Here is a 24,663-nt window from a genome sequence, read left to right as displayed (position 1 = left end):
GCAAAAGAAAGGCACCGACTGCTGTTCTCTTGCCGCGGCGCGGTTCCCGTGAGTGAGTGGAGAGTGCTGAGCTTCCCAGTTCGGCCACTGGTTTGTCTCCGCTTCCCGGTTCTGTAAGAATTCCCTTTATTCATTTATTTCTTTGTGTGTGTGCGTGTTGTGTGTTCAGGTAAAGGTGGGCGTGAACAGAGCTATGACGTGGCGACTGACCCATTGTCTGCGTGTGTGTGCGTTTGTGTGTGTGTGTGTGTGTGTGTGTGTGTGTGTAGGTGTGTTTGTGTGCTTTTTTATTTCTTTGTTTGTGCTATCAAGTGGAACCCGACGGACGACGAGACGACTCAAGGACGCGACGAGACGAGGCCAGTTTTTCTTCTTCTCTCCCTGCTCGCCACCACCGAGAGAGCCGAGCGGGGAAACCGTTGAATGAAGTAGAAAAACCAAATGAAAAAGAAAAACGGTGGAGAAAAAAAAAGACGTATGAAAATAATATTTGAAAAACAAAACGAAAGCCAAACGAACACGTTTTGAGCCAGAAACACACGTCAACAAACGAGAGTGCGCGCGCACACACACACACACACACACGAAACACACATTCTGTCGTTTGTTATGTCGTTTTGTTTTCCTTTTTCGTGCGACTTCGCAAAACACACACGCGTGCGCACACACACACACACACACACACACACACACACACACACACACACACACACACACACACAAAAACACAGAAATGTGCAGGCACACACTCAGACTGAAGATGACACCAGCGGTTCCAGTCAGGGCTCCAGTCAGACGGTGCTCTCCAGGATCCAGTCCGAGTCGCAGCGGCCCTTGTCCGAGTCGCTGTCGCCGTCCTTCAGGAGCATCCCGCTCATCGATTGGCTCCTTTTGCTCCGCGTGACGCGCCCCACCCTGGGCGCCGTCTGGTGGGCCGAGCGAGTCTTTGAGGCTCCGCCCTCGCTGAGCGAGTACCTCCTCCTCGCCCGGCTCCGCCCCTCGTCCTCGGCGGGGAGAGTCTGGTACTTGGCTGCAGTGCGGGGGGTTCGACGCAGGACCGGCGTCTCCCTGTAGCGGGCGGAGGGGGCGGGGCTCGGCGCCACGAGCGGGCTGCCGAAGGGGGAGGGGACGAACGCCGGCGGCGGCGGTGGCGGCGACTGGTTCAGAGAGGTGGAGTTGTTGCGGTTGGTGTTGAGGTTGTCCAGGGGGACGCAGGAGGTGGCGGAGGAGGAGGCGGAGGAAGGCGGGCGGGAGGCGGAGGCGGCGGCGGCGGCGTTGCTGGCCGAGGCGTTGGAACAAGCCGAGCCCGGCTTGCTCGGAGCGGGCTTCCGCTTGGGCTTGGGCAGCGTGCCGCTGGTGGGCGAGGCCACGCCCGCTTTAGCCCGCTCCTCGCTCGCCCTCTCCTCGGCCGTCGGGCTCCTGGCTCCCCAAGTCTGGCTCAGGACTGAGGTGGCCGTGGAGCACTCGGTCAGGGACGTGTCTGAGATCTGGGTCATCGTGTCCTTGCCGCCGCCGCCCCTTTTCTTGGAGCCCGCCGACAGGTCGTCGAGTCCGATGGAGCCGTGCTTGGAGGCGCTGGGGGTGACGCTGCACGCCTGCGACTGCTGCCCGTTGGTCTGCGAGTGGACGTTGGTCATGGACAAGGAGACGCCCTTGCTGCCCTCGGTGGGGTTGCATACCTGCGGGGGGACATAGCAGGTTGCAGCAGTGAGGGGACAATTCACAGCCAGGAGACAAAAAAAATCTTAACTTTTCCCTTTTCCTTAAAGGTCAAGTGTGTAATTTCTAGAAATTTCGAAGAAGAAACGACAACATTAAGTGGTTATATTTTAGATTGTCACTCCCCCCTTGCCCTCCTGTGCACCCAAACCAGGACACCTCATCCACCTTCTTCTTCGTTGGTTTATTTGAAGACACCAGGCTTCCTTAGAAATATGGCGTTGCAAGATGGCAACTTGGGGCAAGACCCTCGTCTGTGTATTTTCCAAATGACTTTAATTGTCCTGCGCACTTTTATGAATCTATTTATGGGCAGTTTACCAATATGAAATCATAAATCAAGACAAATTTTACACACTGGACCTTTAAGTTTAAGTTTGAAAATCAAAATGAAACCCACGATTATTCAAAATCGCCGAGTTTGCCAGATAGAGCCCCATCTAGTGGTCAGAAATGAGACAGTCCTGTTGGCAGACGCACCTTGTACCGTATCATCAGGATGATGATGAAGACGAGCACGGAGGCCACGATGATGCCGCCGATGATGATGATCATGGTGCCGCCCAGGAACTGCGACTGCATGAAGTGGCACCTCATGTACTCGGTCTCGGTGGTGAACTGCACGCAGCCGACCACCCGCGTGGCCGTCAGCGAGGTGATGACGTCGTCGTAGATGGCCAGCACGCATAAGTCGTACTGAGTCCCCGCCGCTAGGTTGTTGACGAGGAAGTTCTTGCTGGAGGGCGGGATCATCCTGGGTGGGGAGAGGGGAGGGGGGCGAGGCCACAGGGGGAGACGGAGACGTTTCACGATGAGTGATCAGTGAAAGGGGGGAGTGAGAACGACGACGTTGAGCGCAGAGACAGACGGAGCAATTTCGTGTCGACGCGGCTCGACCGAGTTGAATCTCGTTCTTTGAGAGGCCCTCAAAAGTCACGAGGGATGATTCTCCGCTTAGCGCCGTCGAGAAGTGCTGGAAGTGACACAGCGTGACCTCCTCCCTTCAAACCGCCAAGACGCTTTTCACCTCCGGTTAGAAAACTTCACTCTGACATTTATCATCCTCTGGGCTTTTTGTTTTTTCCTTTCTCTTTGGTTTTTTTTTTCATTTTTTTCACAGAATCCTTCACATTGGCCAGCTGACTGCTGAACCTGCTCTCCGGACCGACGGCAAGACGGACGGAGACGCTAAGATCTCCTTCGGACGAACGCTTTCTGTGTTTTTCTGTGTTTTTCCATCTCGTCAGCTCTCCCCTGGATCGCCTTGTTAAAATGCTAATGGGGGACCTCATTAAAAGCAGCGAGAGCCGCCGGTTCGGTTCAAAGCTCGCGACCTTGTGCGGCAGCGAGAGAGAGACCGTGTTGGACATCTGGTTATCGGCGAGCGTCCGGGTTTAATGGTGCCGTGTCTCGGAGAGGCGATCGGCTGGCGGCAGCGGGTCGTCGGTGGCGTCCTTGGTGGAATAATCGACAAAAAAAAAAGACAAAAAACAGCGTTGTTGGTGGCACCGCCCCCTGCTGGCCTATGTTATTAATTTATCTATTTACTTTATTTGGCATAGACGCAAAAATACACACAAGCGCTTGCAGAAAAATGGTCAACAGAGGTTTTGTTTCGCATTTACAAGGAATTTCATTTGGAATTTGAAATTTAGTTTTGTTTTTTTCTGCTACATTTTACATTTGCCAACTACAACATTGTAGCTAATACTTTAGGCTCATCTGAGCCTGTTTTTTCTAAACCTTTGTTCCAGCAAGAAAAAAAAAAAAATGTTTTGCTAATCTAACCAACAGGAATCTTTAGGTCTTTTGCTGCAGTGTTTCAGATCACTTGTGTCCTGACTTCCTGTTTTTCCACAGCTGTTTGTGTTGTCGCTTTCTTTTAGCACTTGAGTAAAAGCAGGGAAATGTTTGCAGCGCTGGGAGCACAAGACACATTTCCTTGAGAGGGACAATGGCGAGTAGCTTTTGAATCTGGAATAACGTGCTTACACACATCTAAACGGAAGAACTTGATGAACGGACACAAACCCCAAAAAAAAAACAAAGAAGAAGAAAAGGAACCGCGCGCGGCGAGCTACCTATCGACCCCACGTGACCGCGGCGTTGAGGTTAACGACGGGAGAAAGTGTTTTTGCCGCCGTCACGCACCGGCGCCGGCGTTTGTACATGTAGAGCGACGGAGATGAATTCCCCCATTACCGCGGCAGCCTTGGGCTTCATTTGTGAGAACGCACGCACAATTGGTTGTCTGACACATTAGAGAGGCGGGCATTAATATCTTCATGGTGGAATAAATGTGTTTATTTCCTGGGCGGCGGCGGCCTTCACTTGGTTATTGTGTGTTTTATCTCGCAGCTTTAAACACTGTCACGCTCTCCAACAGACAATGCGGCCGTCTCGCCCATTAATAACGTCTCCTCCTTATAGATATTCTATTGCTGTTTACTACGTGGCTCCGGTGCACAAGGTTGGATCATCGGGGTTGGAAAAAAAAAAGAGACTCCAAGGAAGGTTTTTGTTGGCAAAGATGCAAAAAGGAAAAACTGCAGTTGATAGAGTTCAATAACACGGAGGTGGGAGGGAGTCACTGTGCTTCCTCCGACACCATCATTTATCATTCATAATGCAAACTTCAATGTTGAATAATTTACCCAAACAAATCATTTTTAGCCTTCTGTTTGCAGCCTCCCGCTACACCGTTGGGTTTTTTTCCCTTTCCCGCTGCTTTTTCCTGCAAACTTGGACAAACCGCGTTTGGAAAAGGTGCAAACAATTGGAGGAGCAGGCTGGGGGCGGGGGGGTACAAGTGCCCCTTGTGACGTCATCAACAGGCCACTGAAGAAGTCGAGAATGGACACGAATGGGTTGTTGACTTGCAGGGGTTAAGGTGCAGGAAATATTGGTCTCTGAAAAGCTTTACTGGACGTCGTGAGACCTTTAAAGGGAGAGTGCACCTAAAATGTATTCGTATCAATGCAACAACCTCGCCCAAGGTGAGGACAGAAACACACAAAGGACCACCAGTGTTCTGTGTTGTTTTCAGCCTAGTTGAGCCTCCATACAATCGACGTCCTCTCTCTCTCTCTCTCTCTCTCTCTCTCTCTCGCTTCCTTCCCTCCATCCGTCCGTGAGAACCCACAGTTCTGGGATTCCGCCTGGACGCGACGCGACGGGACGGGACGGGCAGCCGAAGCCTCGAGCAGCTCCGACTACTCCGACTTGGACGCTGCCGCAGCCAGACTTTCAACGAAAGAAAGGACAAAAAAACGAAACAGAACAAAAAAAAAACAAAAAAACAAGCTGTCATCATTTTTACGATTCATGGTTCGGGGAGGAAACAATGGAGATATCGACGACGTGTTTGTCTGCCGACTGTGTTTCTCTGCCACGCGAGCTCCCCCGACTCCATTGTCATGCAAATGAGCGGGATCCTTTTCTCTTTTTCTTTTTTTTTTTTTTCTGCTACACGATTATTTCCCGACTGCACGAGTCGTCAGCGCTGTGAACTCATCCAAAGTGACTCATTCATTGTGGCTAATTTCTTTGTGTCTGAGGCGGATCAGGCTGCCAGTGTTTGAAGGCCTACAGTGGGCAGATGATTGCCTTGGCCGCGGACTATTACACTAATCTATCTCCTCTTTCTGCCAAGCCCTCGGCCCAGGGCGCCTGGCCGCGTGTGCATGCGTGTGTGTGTGTGTGTGTGTGTGTGTGTGTGTGCCTGGCCTTTCATTACATTGTCACTGCACAAGAGGAAGTGTGCGCACATTCTTCTCCGTGACAATGCATTTGTGTGCTTGTGTCTGCACCGTGTATTTTGTGCGCGTGTGTGTGTTTACAGTGCACGCGCGTGTGCGTGTGTGTGTGTGTGTGTGTGTGAGCTCCATGACAGCAGCCGTCTCTTCCCAGTGGCCGCCACTACGTCTGGCTAGCCGCCAGCTGAGTGCTGCTACGCCGCTAAGCTCCAGTAATGTGTGCACACATGCATGGTTTTTTTACCCCCCCCCCCCCCACACACACACACACACACACACTACCCCTTGGCCCTCATAATGAACTCTGACTTTCCACAGAGCCAGAGTTCCCGTCTGGGACGACGCCAGGAGGACGACGGGAACTCTATTAGTCGTGATCGTCTGTTGGTCGACTGTGAGATACCAGATTGGTCCGTTTCAGGTCATTTCACTTGATTGAGTACAGGACAAAGCCTGCAGGTTGTTCCAAAAACCGGAAACTCCCCCCCCCAAAAAGAAAACTATGTGAGTTAAAATCCTAAATATACATTTATATGAAGGGTGACTATTCAAGATCATCTAAAATATACAACTTGTTGGATTTATTTCACACTTTTCTGTTTAACACATATTTCATATGTGTTCATTCATAGTTTTGATGCCTTGAACCATTAAATCAGTAGAAGTATGGAGTACTTTTGACTGGTAGTGTGTAGGTACCGGTAGCATCGTGGATGTGGAGGAACAGCGTTCATGTGCTAGCTATTGTTAGCGAGTCAGAGCCTCGCTACACATGGATGTATGCATAAACTTTTCATGGTATGTAGAGCAATGTAACAGACCAATACAAAAAAACCCCCAAAAACAAAACACTGACACTAACACTGAGAATTTAATTTCAGGAAACATTTCTGAACGAGACATTTTTAACAGTTTCTTTTCTCAAGCGCAGCCTTTGTGTTGCACAAGAGAGGATCTGTGTTGCCCTGCTACCGTCGACCTCAGAGCTCATGTGGCTTACTCAGCAGATGGAACGGTGCCATGCTAATAGGCCCGAGTCTCCGGGCAGGCAGGCAGGCAGGCAGGCAGGCAGGCAGGCAGGCAGGCAGGCAGGCAGGCAGGCAGGCAGCGCTGCCGTCTTATCTCCTCCTGGCCATGCATAATGCCCCCTGACGCTGCAGCTAATGGCTAACAAGCAGCCACACAGCTTGTAGTCAGAGGTGGAACAGCGGATTACACAAGCTAACAATGGAAGGGGCCTTGCGAAAACACCTCCCCAGCCATTCTTACTCATTAGCCCGCAGCCTGACTCGGTCAATGATCATTTATCCCACACAGAACTGCGGGTTGGGCCACCGTCCCAAAGTTTTCTCGTTAATTTGAAAAACTTTCTGCGCACGTGCAATCGAGGGATAATCACCACGCTGGGTTGGAATGTTCCCTCGGCTGAGAAAGGCTGGGCCTCTTGAGAAAGCACTTGGAAAGTGAATGGATCGACTCCTGCCTCTGTCACCTGTCCCCTTTCAGACTGGAGTTCATAGAGATGGGTTCTCCAGAACAGCAGACTCAAGGTCCCCATGCGCAGCAAGGCTCTGACTCGCTAACACTAACTAGCACACAAACTACCAGTCAAAGGTTTGGACGCATACTTCAGATTTAACAGTTTTTCTCTCATTTTCATGACTACTTACATTGTAGATAGTCACTCAAGGCATCAAAACTATAAATGAGCACATATGAAATATTGAAATATGTATTAAACAAAAAAGTGTGAAATAACTCAAACAAGTTGTATATTTCAGATGATCTAGAATAGCCACCCTTTGTATAAATGTAGTGTATGTGTGTCAAAACCTTTGACTGGTAGTATACACATAGTATATACATATATATATATATATACATATATACATATATATATATATATATATATATATATATATATATATATATATATATATATTTTTTCTTTTCTTCATGTACTCCAGAGATATAAATAAATTAGAAATAAAAGTAGAGGGAGCCGCCACACACTTAGTGAGATCTCATTACCGGCGAGCAGAGTGCGGTGGAGCGGAGCGGAGTGGATGTCAGAGGAGGTTTCGGCTCCGCCAGTGGACCTGCTTCCTCTCCGGCTCTGCAGCCTCCCTCCAGTTTAGCTGAGTCATCCTCATTCCTCTTTAATGCCGTGGTCGGATCCTCCCGCCTGCCCGCCGCTGTCTCTTCTTCCGCGCTCTCATTCTCAAAGGACGCCGGCCGTATTACGCAACGCTCACTTTAGCAGCGCTTCCTCACAGCGATACGTGTCTTGAACCTCGCACCGTGAGAAAAGTCTGTTGCTTTGCATCTCCTGCTCGCTCCGCTGCTCGGGGAGGACTGCGCTGAAACTTAAAAGTCCTGGAAGTCGGCCCGTTGTGACGTCACAAAGGGCAAGCGATGGTTTTGTGACCTCCTCTGAGGCCAAAGTGTTTCACTTCCACCTCCAAATGTGGAGCGTCAGTTGTAGCAGAAACCCAACAACTGTTGTCTTAGGCTGCAAACAGCGGGCTAAATATAAAACATAGTTCCTTCTGCAGATCTAGAGCTGTTTTATGGACAAACGGGGTTCCAGCGGATTGTGTGTCGGGTTTTCCTCTGTTTAAGGGCACACTGTGACATGACGGTCCTTAAGTAGTGCGCGCACCTTTTTTTAATGGGGCGTGTGCGCTCGGCGCAGGCAATGCGTGTGCCTCATTATGGAGAGTGCGTTCACCGGTTCCGCTGAGCTAGTCCCGCTAACCACACACGCTTGCTTGCTTGTTTTTCTGTTTCTGTTCTCCCTCCTGCTTGCGTTCCTGAAGCTCTGCCCCCTTGTTTTATGTGCGTGGACTCCCAGTTTGCAGCATACTAGCATGCGATAATCACACAGGTATTTTTTGCTCACGTGGTGGGTTTAAACGGGGAGCTTGCGCGGCTGGCGGGGTGCGCTGCTAGCGGGGTGCGCTGCTAGCGTCGTAACTGGACCGACTGTTTTCATCTTGGATTAATTGCAGTAGAATGTAAACGTCGACCGTGGTAGAAGCGCCTGCTGCTGCTGCTTCAAGGTAATCAGGGCTTGATGGGAGATGTAGTTCTCCCATCAACTGAACGCAGATTCATTTATTATTTAGAGCACGGCGATTACATATCTTAAGAGTATATCATCTATCATATTCATTATATTGCGGTATGTGTATATTATATTACATAGTCAATTATATGTATGCATATGCCAAAAGTAAACCTACTTCATTAACATCATGATTATTAAATTAATTATTTACTTAAATGTGTATTTAATACAAAATATGCACATAGTACATTTAATATGAATAACATGGTTTGTAATTAAATTATGAGTTAAAGTATGTACGTTTTTTTTTTTCATACACTGCGTTCTAAATTATTACGCAAATAATATTTTTCTGATTTTCCTAAATAGTCAATATAAACAAAGTCATCATCATTTTCAGGTCATCAACCTTTGGAGTACAATTCCAATGTTGGGGACAAAAACATCCCAATGATAACTGTATTTCTTTTTCAAAAATAAAAACTTAAAATGCCTTGAAATGCACTGTTCCAAATTAAGCCATGTTATTGTTTGTAAAGAACTGAACATTGTCATTTGTTGAATTAGAAGCAATAGCAGGTCATATTTACTGAAAATCAAAAGCTATTTCAATCAAAACATCCTGACAGGTCAAGTTACATTTTAACAGAGGACTCCTTATTGGATAGGAGCTTCACAATTCTTGAACTTGTGAGTGTGTGAGGTTGAGGTCAGGAGAGGATGGCGGCCACATCATGAGTTTGTCTTCTTTTATGCCCATGGCATCAGTTTCCTGGAGAGCAAGAGACGCTTCAGACACATCTGGAGATCTGAAGGTCAGTGTACATGCTTAAGATATGTGTTCATATAGTTTAACTACTTTATAGTTTATAGTTTAACAACTTATATATATATATATTATTTTTTTTATCTCCTTCCACATTTCCTCCACCTTTCAGCACTTCCCCACCACCAGAGTCCTCCTCCACGCGGCGACGCGTCCCTTTATTGCACTTGTCTCCATTTAAAACCCCTTAACATGCTCATAACAATAACACCGGCTACGTCGGGGCTGCAACGTGTTTATGGAGCCATAAAATCAGAGTCGGAACATTACGGCGGGATAAGGGCGGATGTGATGTGTCCCTCTTTTTTTTTCCTTTTTCTTTTCTCTTGCCTTAAGCACAGCTGAGCTAGGTGTTATACCTGGCCCGCCGGGACTATTGGCAGGGATAAGCCGCTTCCTGTGAGTGAGTGAGGAGGAGGAGGGACGGAGCACGAGAGGGGAGGAGAGCGAGCGATGAGAGGCCCGGATACACAACAGCCCCGTGGCGTTGTCCCACAAAACGCTTGCTACACAATTTGCTCGGTGTGTGAAGTGTAGTTTTTTTACTTTTTTTTTTTTTTTTTTTTGCCTTTGGGTGGAGGTGGGGCGTGCAGGATTGGAAAACAACAGCTGGGAGAGGAAAGAGAGAAACACGGCCAGTGTTGTTGGGATTACTCCACAAGAGTAATCCCAACTACTGATTACTTCTTTAAAAAGTAATCTAATTACTTATGAAACTTTGTTTCATAGGTAATCAATCACCAATTACTTGAGTTAAAAAAGATAAAGTGACAGTTGCTCAGTGCTTTGGAGTGAACTTCATTAAAGTGCAGTTTCTGCAATTCCAAATATTGCCTCCGTCCTCTTAACATGAATGAATGTTTGCTCTCTGAACACAAACTGCACATTTCACAGAACTCATGTACAGCGCTGGTGCCTTTTGAAGAGCCCATATTGCCCATACGCGGCTTTTAACGATTTATGAGGTTCGTAAGCAACGTCTTGCTTCCTGCACACAACGTACGACCGACCGCAATATTCTTTCATTCAGTCGAGATGAACGCAAAGTAATGTTTGTATTTCCAGCTGTCAAGCGCAGTCGCTGTTTTTTATTTTGCCGCCGGCGTGCTTGTTTTGGTGCGTCAATGACTTTGCATGCGCGGCTGCATCATCAATCTGCGACATGTTTGTCTTGGGTTGTTTTTCAGACATTTTTGTGGACAGTGAGACATTTTTATCCTGCGAAATATTTCCTGCGGAATCGTTACTTGATAAAGTAATGACTATATAATTACCAGTTTTGCCCAGTAATCCCATAGCATTACTCCATTATATAAAAAGTAGTTTAATTACAGCAGTGGATGACTTAATAATAGATTACTCGCCAACACTGAACACGGCATAGGGCCAGTTATAATTTAGATAGGGTGAGTTATTTTCTTTATTATTTTTTTTTAACTTAACTACAGATAAAGCTGGCCTGAGGTTTCCAGGTCACCAATATTTTTTTTTATCGTAATCATTATGTGGTGATAGTGAGCCTATTTTACAGCACGTATAAATGAGTCCTTTTTATGAATTTCTAGTTTTTGCCTGGGGGGGAGATTACGTCTTGTAATTAAAATTTTACAACCGGTGGATGATTTTACGAGCTAAAGCCACAATTTTAGGGAAGAGGAAAAGAAAAAAAAAAGAGAAGCGCTCTAAATTGGACTCCTCTCTCACCAGTGATTCCACAATCTTTCTGTTCGTGCCGACTAGAAAGGACTCGGCGAGTCCTTTTCATTTGCAATAAAAGGAAATCACTTAAGTTCAAGGTTCTTTCGAGGCGGTTTTATCTTATTTCTTTTAAAACAAAAATATCTAATGTTTGCATTTAAAATATCCTGATCTCGACAAGTCCCTCTCCCCGTTTGTCCTAAATTGCCCTCTTAACTATGACTGTGATTGTTTAATCCATCTATTGAATAAACCATACATGTGTAAAGCCTATAATTTGCGCACTCATTCTTGTATTCATCCAGAGGCCCCCCACTTCACTGAGGACAATAATTGGCTGTGGGTCTAAATAAGAGCTCAGCGGACTGTGAGGCCCTTTAATAGTCCTGCGCTCGGTCTCTGCCATCATCGCTGACACGCTGCAGAATTGTTCAATAAAACCATCAGGGTGTAAAGGCCAAAGAGTGCGTGTGCCGTGACGGCTCCGGTCTGAAAGGTCAGCGCATTATTCCCTCCGCATCAGTCTTCCCTTGACCTGACCCTGAAATGAGGCTTTAACAGCTCAGATAAAAGGCTGCGGCGAGGACTCAATCCCGCCCGTCCTCCGCGCTTTGAGCCGCGTGTCTGCGCCGCGAAGAGGAGGCGGAGACGCCCAAGCGGTCCCATTCAATCCCAGACCGTAGACCTTTTTTTTTTGTGTGTGTTTTGCTTTAAACGAAACAAAGCAGGTACGTATTTACACGGACAGGAAACATTTTTTTTTTTTTTTTTTGCCTAAAGTTGGGACCAAACATGAAACAAATTTATCTTAATCGTTGAAAAAAAAAAAGAAAATGTTTTCTTCCTCCTTCTTTCCCAAATGAATATCCCATCTCTGAAGCCATTGAAGCAGCCGTTGATCTTCTGTTGTTTTGGGGTTTATTGACCAGAACAGCTGTGTAGATGTCTATAAGAGACAATATGTATAGTCTTTTATATACATATATAACTATAAAAGATAGTCCAACAACCTCCAAAAGAAGTCACTCATTTTGCACCGACCGTTGTGCCGTCTGATGACATTTTCAAGTGAACACAAAGTGGCACAAGTTCATTTTGCACTTATAGGATCAATAAACTAATAACGCTGTTTGGAAACTATTCCAACTTTTTCTTGCCTCTGCCTTTTTTTTTTTTTTTTTTTTTACGATATTGATCATTTAAACGAAAAAAAAAAAAAAAAAAAAGTCATCGACCTGTCGTTTTCAAATTGCAGTTCTCGTGGCTCTTTTTGCACCTCTTTCAAACCGGAGCTGCTGTTGCGCTTACATATTAGGATTTTTTTCATTTTTTTATTTCGCACTCGTCCAGCCTCTGAAATACCACCAGAGGCATTGAAAGGCAGCGACTGTATCCGCAAAACATCTGCTTGTCTCAAGTGTCCTTGAGCGAGAAACCGAATCCCAGCCGGCCGCTCGCTGCAGCCGCTGACCCTGACCTCCCGGTGGAGGGGCAGGTGGGAACGCCGCGGATCAATACAGAATCAAGTAATACAACTATTACCTTTCAGATGAGCAGCAGAGTCGCGGGCCTGGGGGGCGGGGGGGTTTTAGCATAACTTGGGGAAGACACGGCGGCGAAGGCTGCAGACGGCCATTCGAGAAAACTCTCCGCACGCCTTCCTGCACCCGAGAGCATCAAGTGGAGCACGAAGGGAGCGGCGGAGTGGAGAAATGTCAATGTGCTTCCAGATCAATAAAGCCTTATTTAACCAGAAATACGTAAGCGGCCTCTCAGCGTGGCAGCAGGACGGTCGCTGCGACGCCGCTGTCCTCTCGGCCTCCCGTCGCCTCCTTTATGTTCGCTGTCCGTCCTTTTTTTTTGTTGTTTTTTCTTCTCCTTGCCTCTCACCCTTCCTCCTTTTGTGCTCCGTACCCTCCCCACCCACCCACCACCAACCCCAACACCACGTCCTCTTCCCCCCGCCTGTGTTTAGCTAATGAAAAAAGAGAAAGGGGGAATCAATGGCGACGCTGGATGCTGCCTTTCGCGCCGGCAGAGGCGCTGAATAGAAATCAATCTGCCATCTGAAGATGAGAGAGCGGCGATGGAGCGCCGCGGAAACATAAATGAATTTGCCGTTTAATACCGGAGGCGGAGATGGAGCAGGAAGCCGCGGAAACAGGCCCCCCCAAAAAAAAGATACATATTTTTTTTTTTCAAACTGGCAGCCAAAGGTAAATTCATCAGCGGAATCTTTTTGTGGTATTTTCAAATCTACGTAACCGTTCCAGAGTTTCACAGGTGGAAAAAACTCAAGCCCACTTCAATGTCAGTGCACAACGAGATAAAAGCACGACACGTCCCCTTGCTGAACGTGCGTTGTCACCGAGGTGTCCCTTTACCACAAGATTACTGGCATTAATCAGCAGGCTACAGTGGATATTTGAGCTAAAGACGCAGCACAACATCACTTCCTTCGAGTCAAATTCAACTGTGGCGCCCCCCAGAGACACGTCATTCGGTTGATCCTCTCCTGTTGCTGGTATATAACATTTAAACATATGATAAATATAAATACTTGGTGAAATTCCCTCCATCTGTAAAACTCCAGAACTGTTCCGTGGGTGACCGAGTTCTCGCTATGCTGACCAAGTTGTTTGTATGAAACTGATGAACTGTCCCTTTACAGCTTGAGAGGACATACACGGCGCCCTCTAAAGACATATGTGGAGTAGGGTTGGGGGGGGGGTGGACACACCCCGCTAAACCGAACAATGGCTCCTTGCTGCAGGAAGCTGTTTTATTTATTCTCACGCTTTTTTTCCCGTCACGCTCTCCGACCTAATAGATTCCAACAGGCGTCCAAAAGTCTCGATCTGAAAGTATAAGCGCAGCCTTTTTCGTGGGCCGGCGGTCCAGGAAACGCGTGGAGGCGTCGCCGTGCATTTTTGTGAATAAAGAACAGAAGAAAAAAAGAAAGAGAGGAAGCGATGGAGAAGGAGACGGGTCAGGAGGAGGCTGGGAGCGAGGACGCTATCTTTGGAAGACGGGCGGCTTAAAATCCCTTCTGCGCCATCTCTCGCTCTCTCTCTCTCTCTCTCTCTCTCACTCTCACTGAGCGGGGTTAAGTGCCGATGAATAATGCACAGAGATTGGGAATAATGTGGGGGTCGGATAATACCGGCACAAGTCCTCTATGAACGATGGCTGTTTGTTAATTACGTGCGGTGACGTCGTGGCAGGGGAGATAAAGGCTGTAAGAGATCAAGGATTAGCGAGTCTTAGCCGCCGCCCCAATGAAATCGGACTTTGGAGAGATTTTTTTTTTTTTTTTTTTAATAACAAACTAGAGCGTGGCCGCTGCGGCCACCAAGCCAGGCGGTCAGTGCCTCCCGCAAGCCACTGCCGATAATGATACGCGGCGATAGAGTAAGTCCAGGGATTAGTCATGATATGAAAGGCAGATAATACTTGCACATGTGTCCCCGACGAAGGCTCGGCTCGGCTCGGCACTCGCTAATTCCCTCGCAGCGCATCCCGCCCGGGTAAATATTTAGCTCAAATAACAATCGCTCCTCCGCGAGATCGATCTAATCTGCGCAAATCCTCCGCAAACGCCAAATGTCAAGGAGGACTCGCCGAGGGCCCCCCTCCCCCCTCCCCCCTCCCCCCTCCTCCCGCCCGGCCGAGGCGGTGAGTCACAGATGCCGAGCGACCAGGCCGCTTTTTCTCGTATTTTTGCGATTTGGCCGCCAGCGCTGACGCACACAGTCCGTCGCAACGTGAGGACGCAACAGATTGTGTCGCTCTGTGGGAAATACGTGTTTTTCTTTCCTGCGGTGCATCCTATGTGTATGTAGCATGACAAACAAATGATAAAAAATGGGCTGTCACTCGAGGAGATCACAGGTCGTAACACAAAGAAGCAAAAGGAGGTGCGACTGAGAAGCTGGTTTAAAAACACCAAGGCGTCTTGAAGGCACCTTCACCGAGCGACTGCACCAGAAAACTGCAGAAGCTGCTGTGGAATCCATCAGGTGGAAGACCTGGGTGATGGAATTCCACGACTGGACCTGCTTTCATTTTTGCTGCAGCTCCTTCTCAACAAGCTGCGGACCTCCTGTGACCTGAACCAGACATCTTGCCATCGTCCTACCTGTAGACCAGCGAGTCGTCCTGGCTGCCGTTGTACTGGATCTGGAACATCCTGATTCCCGGGATGTTCCTCTGGAAGTTGAACTTGATGAGCGCCGTGGACGACGTGGCCTCGGCCGTCACCACCCTCTTGTCGGCCGCCGCCGCCTTGGCATCGGCCGTCACGTTGCTGCCGTTGGCCCCGCCCCTCATGGAGGTGGAGATGTCCGAGGAGCCCGGGTCGGGCTCCTGGATGTTGTTGGTGTTGTTGGAGATGTGCGGCAGCTTGATGATGAGCAGCTCCACCGTCTGGTGGGCTTCGCCGGCGGGGTTGGAGGAGATGCAGGTGAAGGAGCCAGTGTCCTTCACCGTGCTGATGAGGATGTCCAGGGTGCCGTTGGTGTAAACCAGCGTCCTGGAGGAGTTGGACACCAGCTTGCCCTCGGGGGAGATCCAATGGATGGCCGGTTCTGGGTCGCCCCTCGCCTTACACCTGCAAGAGAAGAGGTGGAGCGTCACTGAGGAGGAGGAGGAGGAAGAGAAGAAGCAGGAGGTGGAGGAGGAGAAGGAGAAGGAGGTATGAGAAGAAGGAGGAGGAGGAGAAGGAGAAGGAGGATGAGAAGAAGCAGGAGGAGGAGGAATGAGAAGAAGCAGGAGGAGAAGGAGGAGTAGGAGGAGGAGGAAGAGAAGAAGCAGGAGAAGCAGGAGGAGGAGGAGAAGGAGGTATGAGAAGAAGGAGGAGGAGGAGGAATGAGAAGAAGCAGGAGGAGAAGGAGGAGTAGGAGGAGGAGGAAGAGAAGAAGCAGGAGAAGCAGGAGGAGGAGGAGGAGAAGGAGGTATGAGAAGAAGGAGGAGGAGGAGGAATGAGAAGAAGCAGGAGGCGGAGGATGAGGAGGAGGAGGAGGAGGAGGAGGAGAAGGAAGAGGAGAAGCAGGAGGAGGAGGAGGAGAAGGAAGAGAAGAAGCAGGAGGAGGAGGAGGAGAAGGAAGAGAAGAAGCAGGAGGAGGAGGAGGAGTTTGAATTGAATGTGTTTATCTAGCAGTGGGATACTGGAAGGAGGTTCCAGAAGATTCTCCGAGTCACGGAAGAAAATCGTGACTGCAGGAGCCCAGTTTACAACCAGACGTCCTTCAGATGAAGGCCGGCGAGAGAATTTTTCAACAGTTTCTCGATCCACTTTGCATTTTCGGCCCTTTTGTGAAAAACAATCCTGCGACCTTCATGAAAAAAAAACAAAACAAAAAAAACTTCAGTTGGCTGCTTCTTATTTCAAACAAAGCCAAAGCCTGGCATCATTTTAGACTTTTAGCTTTCGGGCTTGTCTAGATTAGCTCCTCTAGTGAAGGAGAACCGCCTCCTGCTGCCTCCTCCAACTGCCACAAAGTCAGCAGGACGTTGCGTCAAACGCCACGCACACAAGCCGTAATGGCGTAAAGTGGGCGTCGGGATTGGACGGCGCTCCGACTGCAGCGGAATGGAAAATAAAAGTGAGCTCATAAATTTTCAGCGGCGTCGCATCAACCGGCAATGACTGGTATAAACCCAGAGATTAAAAGACACACACACACACACACACATGTACGCCGCACGCACACACACGCTGGTGGACCTCCACTGGAGCCCTGTGCGCGTCGCGGGGGTCAAGGTGCAGTGGAAGGGAGGAGAGCGACGGCGTGTCATTGATTTCCTTCCCGCCCGCCGTCTCCAAATTTCATCATAATTCCACATTTGAGGACGTAACATCTATCATGATTGCGAGCGTGCGGCCAATATAAATGCAAATGAGGTAATCAGGGGCTTTCAGACCTGTTGTTGTCTCCCTTTGGTTCCGTCCTCTTAGACATTACTGCTCGACGCGCCTGTCTGGTGCTTCAGCGAGCTCGCCGGCGTGTTTTCATGCAACATTGTGAGTGTTTTTTTTTTTTAAACATAATGCACGTCATTCAGCCGGAAAACAAAGACTGTGGTCTAGTGTAGTCTACCTGAGCGCAACCCTCTGGCCTTCCAGCACCCTCATCTCGTGGGAGAACCTGGTGATGAGCGGAGGCTCGCAGAGGAACTCCTCCTCGGGGATGGACCAGAAGTAGCGTCCGGAGAGGTGCTGCGGCGAGGCGCATGTCTCCAGGTCGTCCTCCCGGTTGAGCCGCCGCAGCCACAGCAGCTCGCAGTTGCAGTGCAGCGGGTTTCCGCCGAAGGACAGCGCGAAGGCGGAGGGCGTCAGCACCCCCGAGGTGGCCAGGACCTGGAGGAGGAGGCAAGGAGATGCTTGCGGTCAAGGTCAAGGTCATGACAGTGCGATTGCGGTGGGTTTTGAGACAAACTTTGACATCATTTCACCACTGAGGCCGTGTTCAGACTGCTAGCCAGAATCCGATTTTCAGCCGATCCAGATTGGAACCAGATCTTTTGTAGTCTGAACAGTCATAAACCACATGAAATCCGATTTTTGCAAAACGGATTGAAACCACATTCGGGAGGTAGTTTCAAATCGCATTTGGACATATGCGTCTCAGATTTGAGAAGGAATCTGATTGGAATGAGATTCGCCTGCAGTCTGAACGCAGCCTAAACGTCGTGGTTTTGGCAACACGCGCGCGCAGCCAAAACAAACCGGCTACCTGCACGACGACCTCAGCGAGGCTCTTTGGCCTTTTCCGTATCCGCGAAACAAATCTGTTCCGCTTCAAGTTGAAAATGTGAGGTAGGCGCGACAGAATTAATTCCCTGACAAAAACGCGACCCTGACACTTTCGCAACAACAAGAGAACGTCGGCGCTGCTGAAGCGCCTTGGAGTCACACGGCGATAGATATTTTCTTTTTGATTAAAAACATCTTTCTTCCTGAAGAACGACTTAGCCGCCGCCTTATTGTCTCGTAATTGAGTCACCGCTCTGAGGACAAGTGAGACATCAGGACCCTGACAACAGCAGACGTGTTACAACGTTCCATCCATCCAGGATGGATTGGATACGCATACATTGATCGTGTAGCACACGTCCCTGCCAAAAGAGTTCTATATCTTATATATCTTTTTAGCCAGGAGTGACAGAAATGAATAAACTCTGACAATAAATTACAAATAACTGCATTTATTTATTATCCACTCGTTTTCATCCATTTTTTTCTAGCTATATAATAAAATGTTGAGTTGGTGTATATATTAATATGTCACCCCACCGAGTCAACAGAAGACTTCATTGAAGAAATAAATAATCCGAGCCGGTCACGAGGGCTACCTGAGCTCGCTGGAAGAGCGGGTCCGGCGGCAGCTTCTGCAGCTTGTTGGAGGTGACATCAAGCCGGTTGAGCTTCTGCAGCAGGGAGAAGGTTCCCTCCGGGATGAAGTCCAGCATGTTGTGGTCCAGACTCAACGTGTGGAGGCTGGTCATCCTCTGCAAGAAAGCAGGAAGCAGAATGAAGAAGCAGGAGCGGTGAGCTGAGCTGAACTGAACTGAACTGAACTGGAAAGTCTGCGTGACCTCAGACTGACTGCTGCAAACTGAGAGACGAGTTTCAAGCAAAGTGGGAGTTTTGTTTGTTAATTAAGCAGCTGCGGCGCTAGCTAGCGGGCCTGCGAGCTGTACGCGGCAACCAGACAGCCAGGCTCCCTTGTGACTCGTCGTAATCAATATTGCATAAAAATGCGTATTTCTGCGGCCAAGTTTCCAAGCAACTCAGTCAACTGGGCCCCCGGGAAGAACATCAGCGTTTATGGTTTGAGAAAAATTGTGTGTGGAAATAGAGTGTTTTTGAGTGGATTTATGCATCACAATGGCTGTGTCTCCATTCAGGGTCTGCATCCTTCGTCGGCTGGATGACGAAGCCAAACCCGCCTCCCCGGTAACTACATTAGACAGTCTAGCCGTCGGCGTATTTCCTGGTTGCGTCAACGCCGTTCCCTCCTGCTGGCCAACAACGGAAGTGACGTTTTTATAGCATCAAGCTAACCATTACTTAGCATTAAAAGTCACATATTTTAACTGATTTGGGGGTTTTGGTTTAACATATCTGGCGTTGGATGTTCAAAAAAGTACAAACCTACTTAAATGTATTATTATACTTAAGTCTTTGCCAGTAGATGCCGCCACTTCCGCTGACTTCCCAGGACCCCCGGATGCTTAGCGACAGCGCGCAAAGCATCCTGGGAGACGGGAGTCCGCGAAGGATAGTAGCAGTGCATCCTCTGAATCGGCTAAAAGGAGGACGCATTTGAAGGGCAGATTTGGAGCATCCTTCGAATTTTACTGAATTGGGACAAGCCTTCATGTGTTGTGTGTGACGTAACTGGCCTTCAAATGCAGCCTTCGAAGGATGCAGACCCTGAATTGAGACACAGCCAATGCGTTTTTATCTTTATTTTGACAGCTGTAACAGCTGCCTTTGCATGCAAAGAGTAAACAATAAAGTGTTTTTCGTCTATTCAGGTCTTTTCTTTGCTTGTGCAACAGAAATTCCTTTATTAACAGGTGCGTTAACAATAGATAAATCCTCTGGTAGGTGCTACAAGATTTTTCTTTCGCTCTCTTTTTATGATGTGGCCTACCTGGATGGCCTCCCAGGGGATCGAGTCCAGGTTGTTGTAGCTGAGGTCCAGCTCCTCCAGAGCCAGGAGGTCGTTGAACGCTCCCTGGTGGATGAGCACCAACTGGTTGTTGTTCAGGATGAGGTGGTGGAGCTTGGACATGCCGCTGAACGTGTCGTTGCCTATCCTGGTCAGCCGGTTACTGGTGGGGGGGGGGGGACAACATGGGAGACGGACGTTAGCGTACTCAGTGGGCGGGAGGAGGCGACGACTCTGCGGACGTCCAGAGCGAACGTGTGCGGAATGAGCAGAGCAAACATCTTGTGTTCAGTTAATTCACACTCCAGTCCTCCAATGCCTCCGGGGATGGGCATGATTTTTTTTTTTTTTCAGCGGGTCTGCGGGGGTGTAAACCGACTCTTTAAGTGAAAAGAAAAAAGAAAACACTCTGAATTCTTTATTTATTATGTCATTAGAGTGTGTAATAATTTGCCTCTGGGAATTATTTGATTCCCGGACCAAATGAATTCCAAAAAACAATCTAAAACCGTCATCCTTCTCCTTCCTTCAGATTGCAGAGAATCACGTTGCAGGGTTCGATTTCTCCCTCCCCACCTGTTGAGGTGCAGCGCTCTGAGGTTCTCCAGATCGGCGAAGGCATACGGTGTGATGAAGGAGATGGTGTTCCGCGACAGCGTGAGGTCCACCAGCCGCGTCATGTTTGCAAAGTCTTTTCTCTTCACGCTGCAGAAGGGATGAAAGAGAGAGAGAGAGAGAGAGAGAGAGAGAGAGAGAGAGAGAGAGAGAGAGAGAGAGAGAGAGAGAGAGAGTCAGGCCCCCCCTGTTTTTTTTTGACTGACGTCCGCTCCTTTGGCAGAGCGTCTTTCAATACTTCAATACAAAGGCAGCGGCTGCATGAAAAGGCGGAATGCACATATGCTATTCCCTTTATCTGCCGCGTCTTATTCAATATTTGTGAGGGTAAACAAGTCCCCGCGCAGCTCGGCGGCGTCGGGGGAGAGTCTGGGAGCCCGAGCCCCTAAAAACCTCCCGTTTGTTTGCCAGGAAACACTTTTCTGCTCATTATTTATCAGGATTTCTTTCTTTTTTTTTCTTTTTGTCTTCCCGTCACTGTGTCACTGTGAACAGACGGGGAGGCTGTGACCGCCGGCTTTCACATGCCGGCAGACGCTGCGAGTGCGGGTGAAAGTTCTGCCATGCCCAACAGAGACATTAGCCTCTCCGCAATGTCATTCTGCTATTGGACTATTGAAACCTTCTGTTTTCTGCCGCAGAAGCTGATGGGCCAAAATCGCACACGATCGTGAGAAATCGTTGTTTTTCTTTTCAATGAAATGCATGTTTGTTTGTTATTTTTCTGGAATAAATTAAATGTCCTTCCTGATTCCTGTTTTCAGATCTTTTTTTTTTTTTTTTTTCCAATTCTGGATTTCATTGGAGCAGCTTTGCATCATCAATGTTGTATGTTGTAAAACAGCATAGTTAGCCCTCTGTTTACAGCCTCCAGCTCAAAAAACCCCGCCGGGTTTTAACTTCCTGCTAAAGCTGACGACATGTTGGACCTTCTGCTTGTTTAGAAGAGGGCAGAAACGGGCCGGAGTCACCGCTAGGGGTGCAGTCACAGACCTGGCAGAGGTATCAGATCAGTGCCCTTTGTGACATCACAAAGCGGCTGACTTCTAGACCGATGCATTTTCTCCCAGCCTTTCTTACGTCCGCACAGAGCGTTCTGGATAATTTGTGACCTTTGACCCCCTCCCGAAGGTAACTGACACAAAGTGGAGAGAGTGCCCTGCTGCTTGCGGTGGATAAAGTGCTCTCGTCGCCGTGGCGACGACTCCGAGCGGTGATGTCAACCGATCCCGCCGTCCTGCTCATCCTCCCTCGCCGAGAGGCTGCGGGCCGCGTCAGCCAATGACGTCACGGCGCCACAGCGGGCCGCGTCAGCCAATGACAGCACGCTCTCTCACAAGCTCCCGGTCAAATTTCCAGAGTCGAGAGATTCTGTTCGCAGCGGCGGCTCTTTAAACTGTCGGCCCAGATTCGCACCACGAGACGGCCAACATCAGTTTCTGTCTCGCGGCCTTTGTCGAATTACAGCAACAAGCAGGAAAAAAAAAAAAAAAAAAGAAAAAAAGAAAAAAAAGAAAATCAGTTCAATTTGTCTCATTCCTTGCGGTTGTCCCGCTCAGTTTCTCTGCAAAGTTGTTGCCGCTGACAGTCAATGATTGTAACAGGCTGTAATTTAACACTCTGTTACACCCTCGGCAAAGTGTTACGGAGCAAAACCGGGCATATTAAAGGTGATGAGGTAATAGTGACTTATCATCGGCCAGCGCTGCGCCTTTCCACGCCTGCTCGCACGGCTTTGGGAAGCAGCCAGGGAGGAAATAATCTCCCTCCATCTATCCGTCCTCTAATCTGATGTGATCTGTCGGGAGCGGAGGGGCCGTAAACTCACAGCGACAGTTTTTGTTGCTCTTCCTTTCAATTGTCTTTTCAAGCAGTGTTGCTGGGATTACTCCATGAAAGTAATGCAACTACTGATTACTGATTGCGCCTTAATAAAGTAATCTAATTACTTCTTGAACTACTTTGTTTCATCAGTCATCAATTTGTAATTAGTCATTACTTTCGTGAAAAAAAAGACGACGCAGCCGTTGCTCAGTGCTTTGGAATGACATTTATTGAAGTGCAAATTTTTGCACTTGCAAATATTGCCTCTGTCCTCTGAACCTGAGTGAATGTTTAATTATGATGTAATTACCTGTTTTGCCACGGTAATCCTGTTACATTGCTCTGTTACTCCAAAAGCAGATTAATTACCGTAGTGGATTACTTAGCAATAGATTACTCGCCAGCAATGTTTTCAAGGTGAAGTTTTATGGAAAAATCCTTTTAAAAAAAAGAAATACGGCTAATTTCACCGCGACAGAGTTAAATAAAGTGGAAAAAAATTGGGATTTGTAAGATTCAGTGATTTGTTTTTTTTTTTTTATTTTTTTTGTTGGGATTTATCACGTCGACGCAGCTTGCAATGTGAGGTCCTACCATTAGATGGCACTAAGTCTGGCAAACTGGGTCTTTAACTGGGTGGCACCAGTTGAGGTTGAGGCAAATTTACTGCCAAGTAAAGTGTGTGAACTGCTAGGAGGATGTGGAAGAGTGCGTGTGTACAATGCGTGTGTGTGTGTGTGTGCGTGCGTGTGCGTGTGCGTGTGCGTGTGCGTGTGCGTGTGCGCGTGTGCACTACCTGGTGACAAAGTTGTCGGCCAGCCGCAGCTCCACCGTGTGCCGGTCAATGTTGGGCGGCACGAACAGCAGACCCTTCTTGGCGCAGAGGGTTGCCAGGTTGGGCGACAGGATCTGGCACATGCAGCGCTTTGGGCAAATCTGCGCCCGCACCGCCATGGCGACCGCCAGCATCACGCACAGCAACAGCCTCTCCATGGTCACCGCCCACCTGGATGCCACACCTGCAGCGGATGGAGGCAAGTGTCAGTCAGAGGTAGTTTAGGTCTCCCTGCAGTAACTTTATTGACAATGACCAAGAAAGAGACTTTATTTAGGAAATGAATAGAGAAAGAAAAAGACATTGACAGGCAAAGCTCTCAATGAGCAGACCCGACTAGACGAACCCAGAGAAGCCACGGCCATCCTGCAGATGCATCCGAGCTATTTCTGTTTCACTCTCTCACACACATGCCTACACACACACACACACACACACACACACACACACACACACACACTCTCTCTCTCACACACACACAGGCGCGTGCGGTAATTAGTAAGTGGTAGTGCTTGTGCCAGGGCGAGCAAGGAGGAGAGAGAGGAAATGCTCATTAATGACAACCTTGATTGGGGTTTGAAGGACAGAGGAGAGTCGGGATTAAAGGGATCACACTGTAAACACGCACACACACACACACACACACACACACACACACACACACACACACACACACAAGTTAGCACACGTCATCGGACAGGGTCAGAGTGGTTGTTTGCTCTGTCTCAAACTTTCAGTGTTTTATTTTGACCATAAGGAGAAAAACAACAAGGAAAATAGCAATATTTTCCCCTGTAGTTTTCTGAGTCCACTTTGTGGAAAATTTGGACCAAAACACACACACACAGTCCTGACAATTCTGCATTTGTGAGGGCAGTGATACGTCTCTCTGGTCAGTTTACCACAACCCCGACCTAGGACGTTGACTCTGCCCACGTAGACACACTGAAAGCCCAATATAGGGTTTGTTTTAGCAGGAAGCTGCAAACAGAGGGCTAAATATGATTTTTTTTATTTTTTTTGTGAGGGGTGATTTGTTCAATGTGAACCTGGGACCTTCCTGGAACTGCAGCCTTGCACCTCAGGCCGTCGCTCCACTCGGGTTTGTGCCATCTTCAGTCTAGCGTGTCCAGAAATGGCGGAAGCCGCTCTTCCTGTGAGGTCATCGAGTCTGCAAATCGAGGGGCGGGCCAGTTGTTCCGCCTTTGCTTCATGTCGTCAAAATACCTTCTGGCTTCTCCACAACGAGCCTCTGCAAACCTCCGGCAGGTAAACGCAAACGCGTGACGCACTCGACTGATATCAAATCCACCGCCGACCCGACCCGCTCTCGCTGTGCGGTCCTCCCCTGCCGCGCATCCCTCTTGGTTCTCTGCATAATTCTCTCTGCAATCTGCAGCGATGTCGGAGGTCACGCGACGTCTGTCTGCCCGAGTGCAGAGGAGCAGTTGGAGGCGGAGCCGCTGCGGCGGCGGCGGCGGCGGTGGCAGAGGACGGCTGGCTGTGCACAAACAAAAGCACGCGCGAGAAGAGGAGGAGAAAGCTCGCGACCCTCGTGACACCGAGGCAGTGATCGGCTCGTTAATTATGATGAGGAACGACTGCAATGAGAGCGAGACGGGAAGACGGAAAGAGGGGAAAAC

The 24,663-nt window shown here is 48.7% G+C and overlaps 1 protein-coding gene across 1 annotated transcript in view; it reads right to left on the bottom strand.

Annotated features, from left to right (window-relative positions):
• Positions 1–256: 256 nt before the first annotated feature.
• lrfn5a (leucine rich repeat and fibronectin type III domain containing 5a) overlaps positions 257–24,663 on the bottom strand; it is an 81,245-nt gene continuing 56,838 nt past the window's right edge. Inside the window, exons 3-10 of the mRNA XM_076023476.1 lie at positions 22,982–23,204; positions 20,323–20,451; positions 19,729–19,909; positions 18,422–18,577; positions 17,167–17,426; positions 15,207–15,677; positions 2,200–2,473; positions 257–1,679 (exon numbers count right to left, since the gene is read on the bottom strand). Coding sequence (XP_075879591.1) covers positions 792–1,679; positions 2,200–2,473; positions 15,207–15,677; positions 17,167–17,426; positions 18,422–18,577; positions 19,729–19,909; positions 20,323–20,451; positions 22,982–23,178 — 2,556 coding nt within the window. The 5' untranslated portion in view covers positions 23,179–23,204 and the 3' untranslated portion in view covers positions 257–791. The remainder of the gene's footprint in view (positions 1,680–2,199; positions 2,474–15,206; positions 15,678–17,166; positions 17,427–18,421; positions 18,578–19,728; positions 19,910–20,322; positions 20,452–22,981; positions 23,205–24,663) is intronic.

Source organism: Nelusetta ayraudi, unplaced genomic scaffold, assembly GCF_046127955.1.
Source record: "Nelusetta ayraudi isolate G7.1 ecotype Tasmania unplaced genomic scaffold, CSIRO-AGI_Nayr_v1 ptg000015l, whole genome shotgun sequence".
Taxonomy (NCBI): domain Eukaryota; kingdom Metazoa; phylum Chordata; class Actinopteri; order Tetraodontiformes; family Monacanthidae; genus Nelusetta; species Nelusetta ayraudi.
The sequence above is the reverse complement of the archived record's forward strand: the minus strand, read 5'-3'. Positions and strand labels throughout refer to the sequence as shown.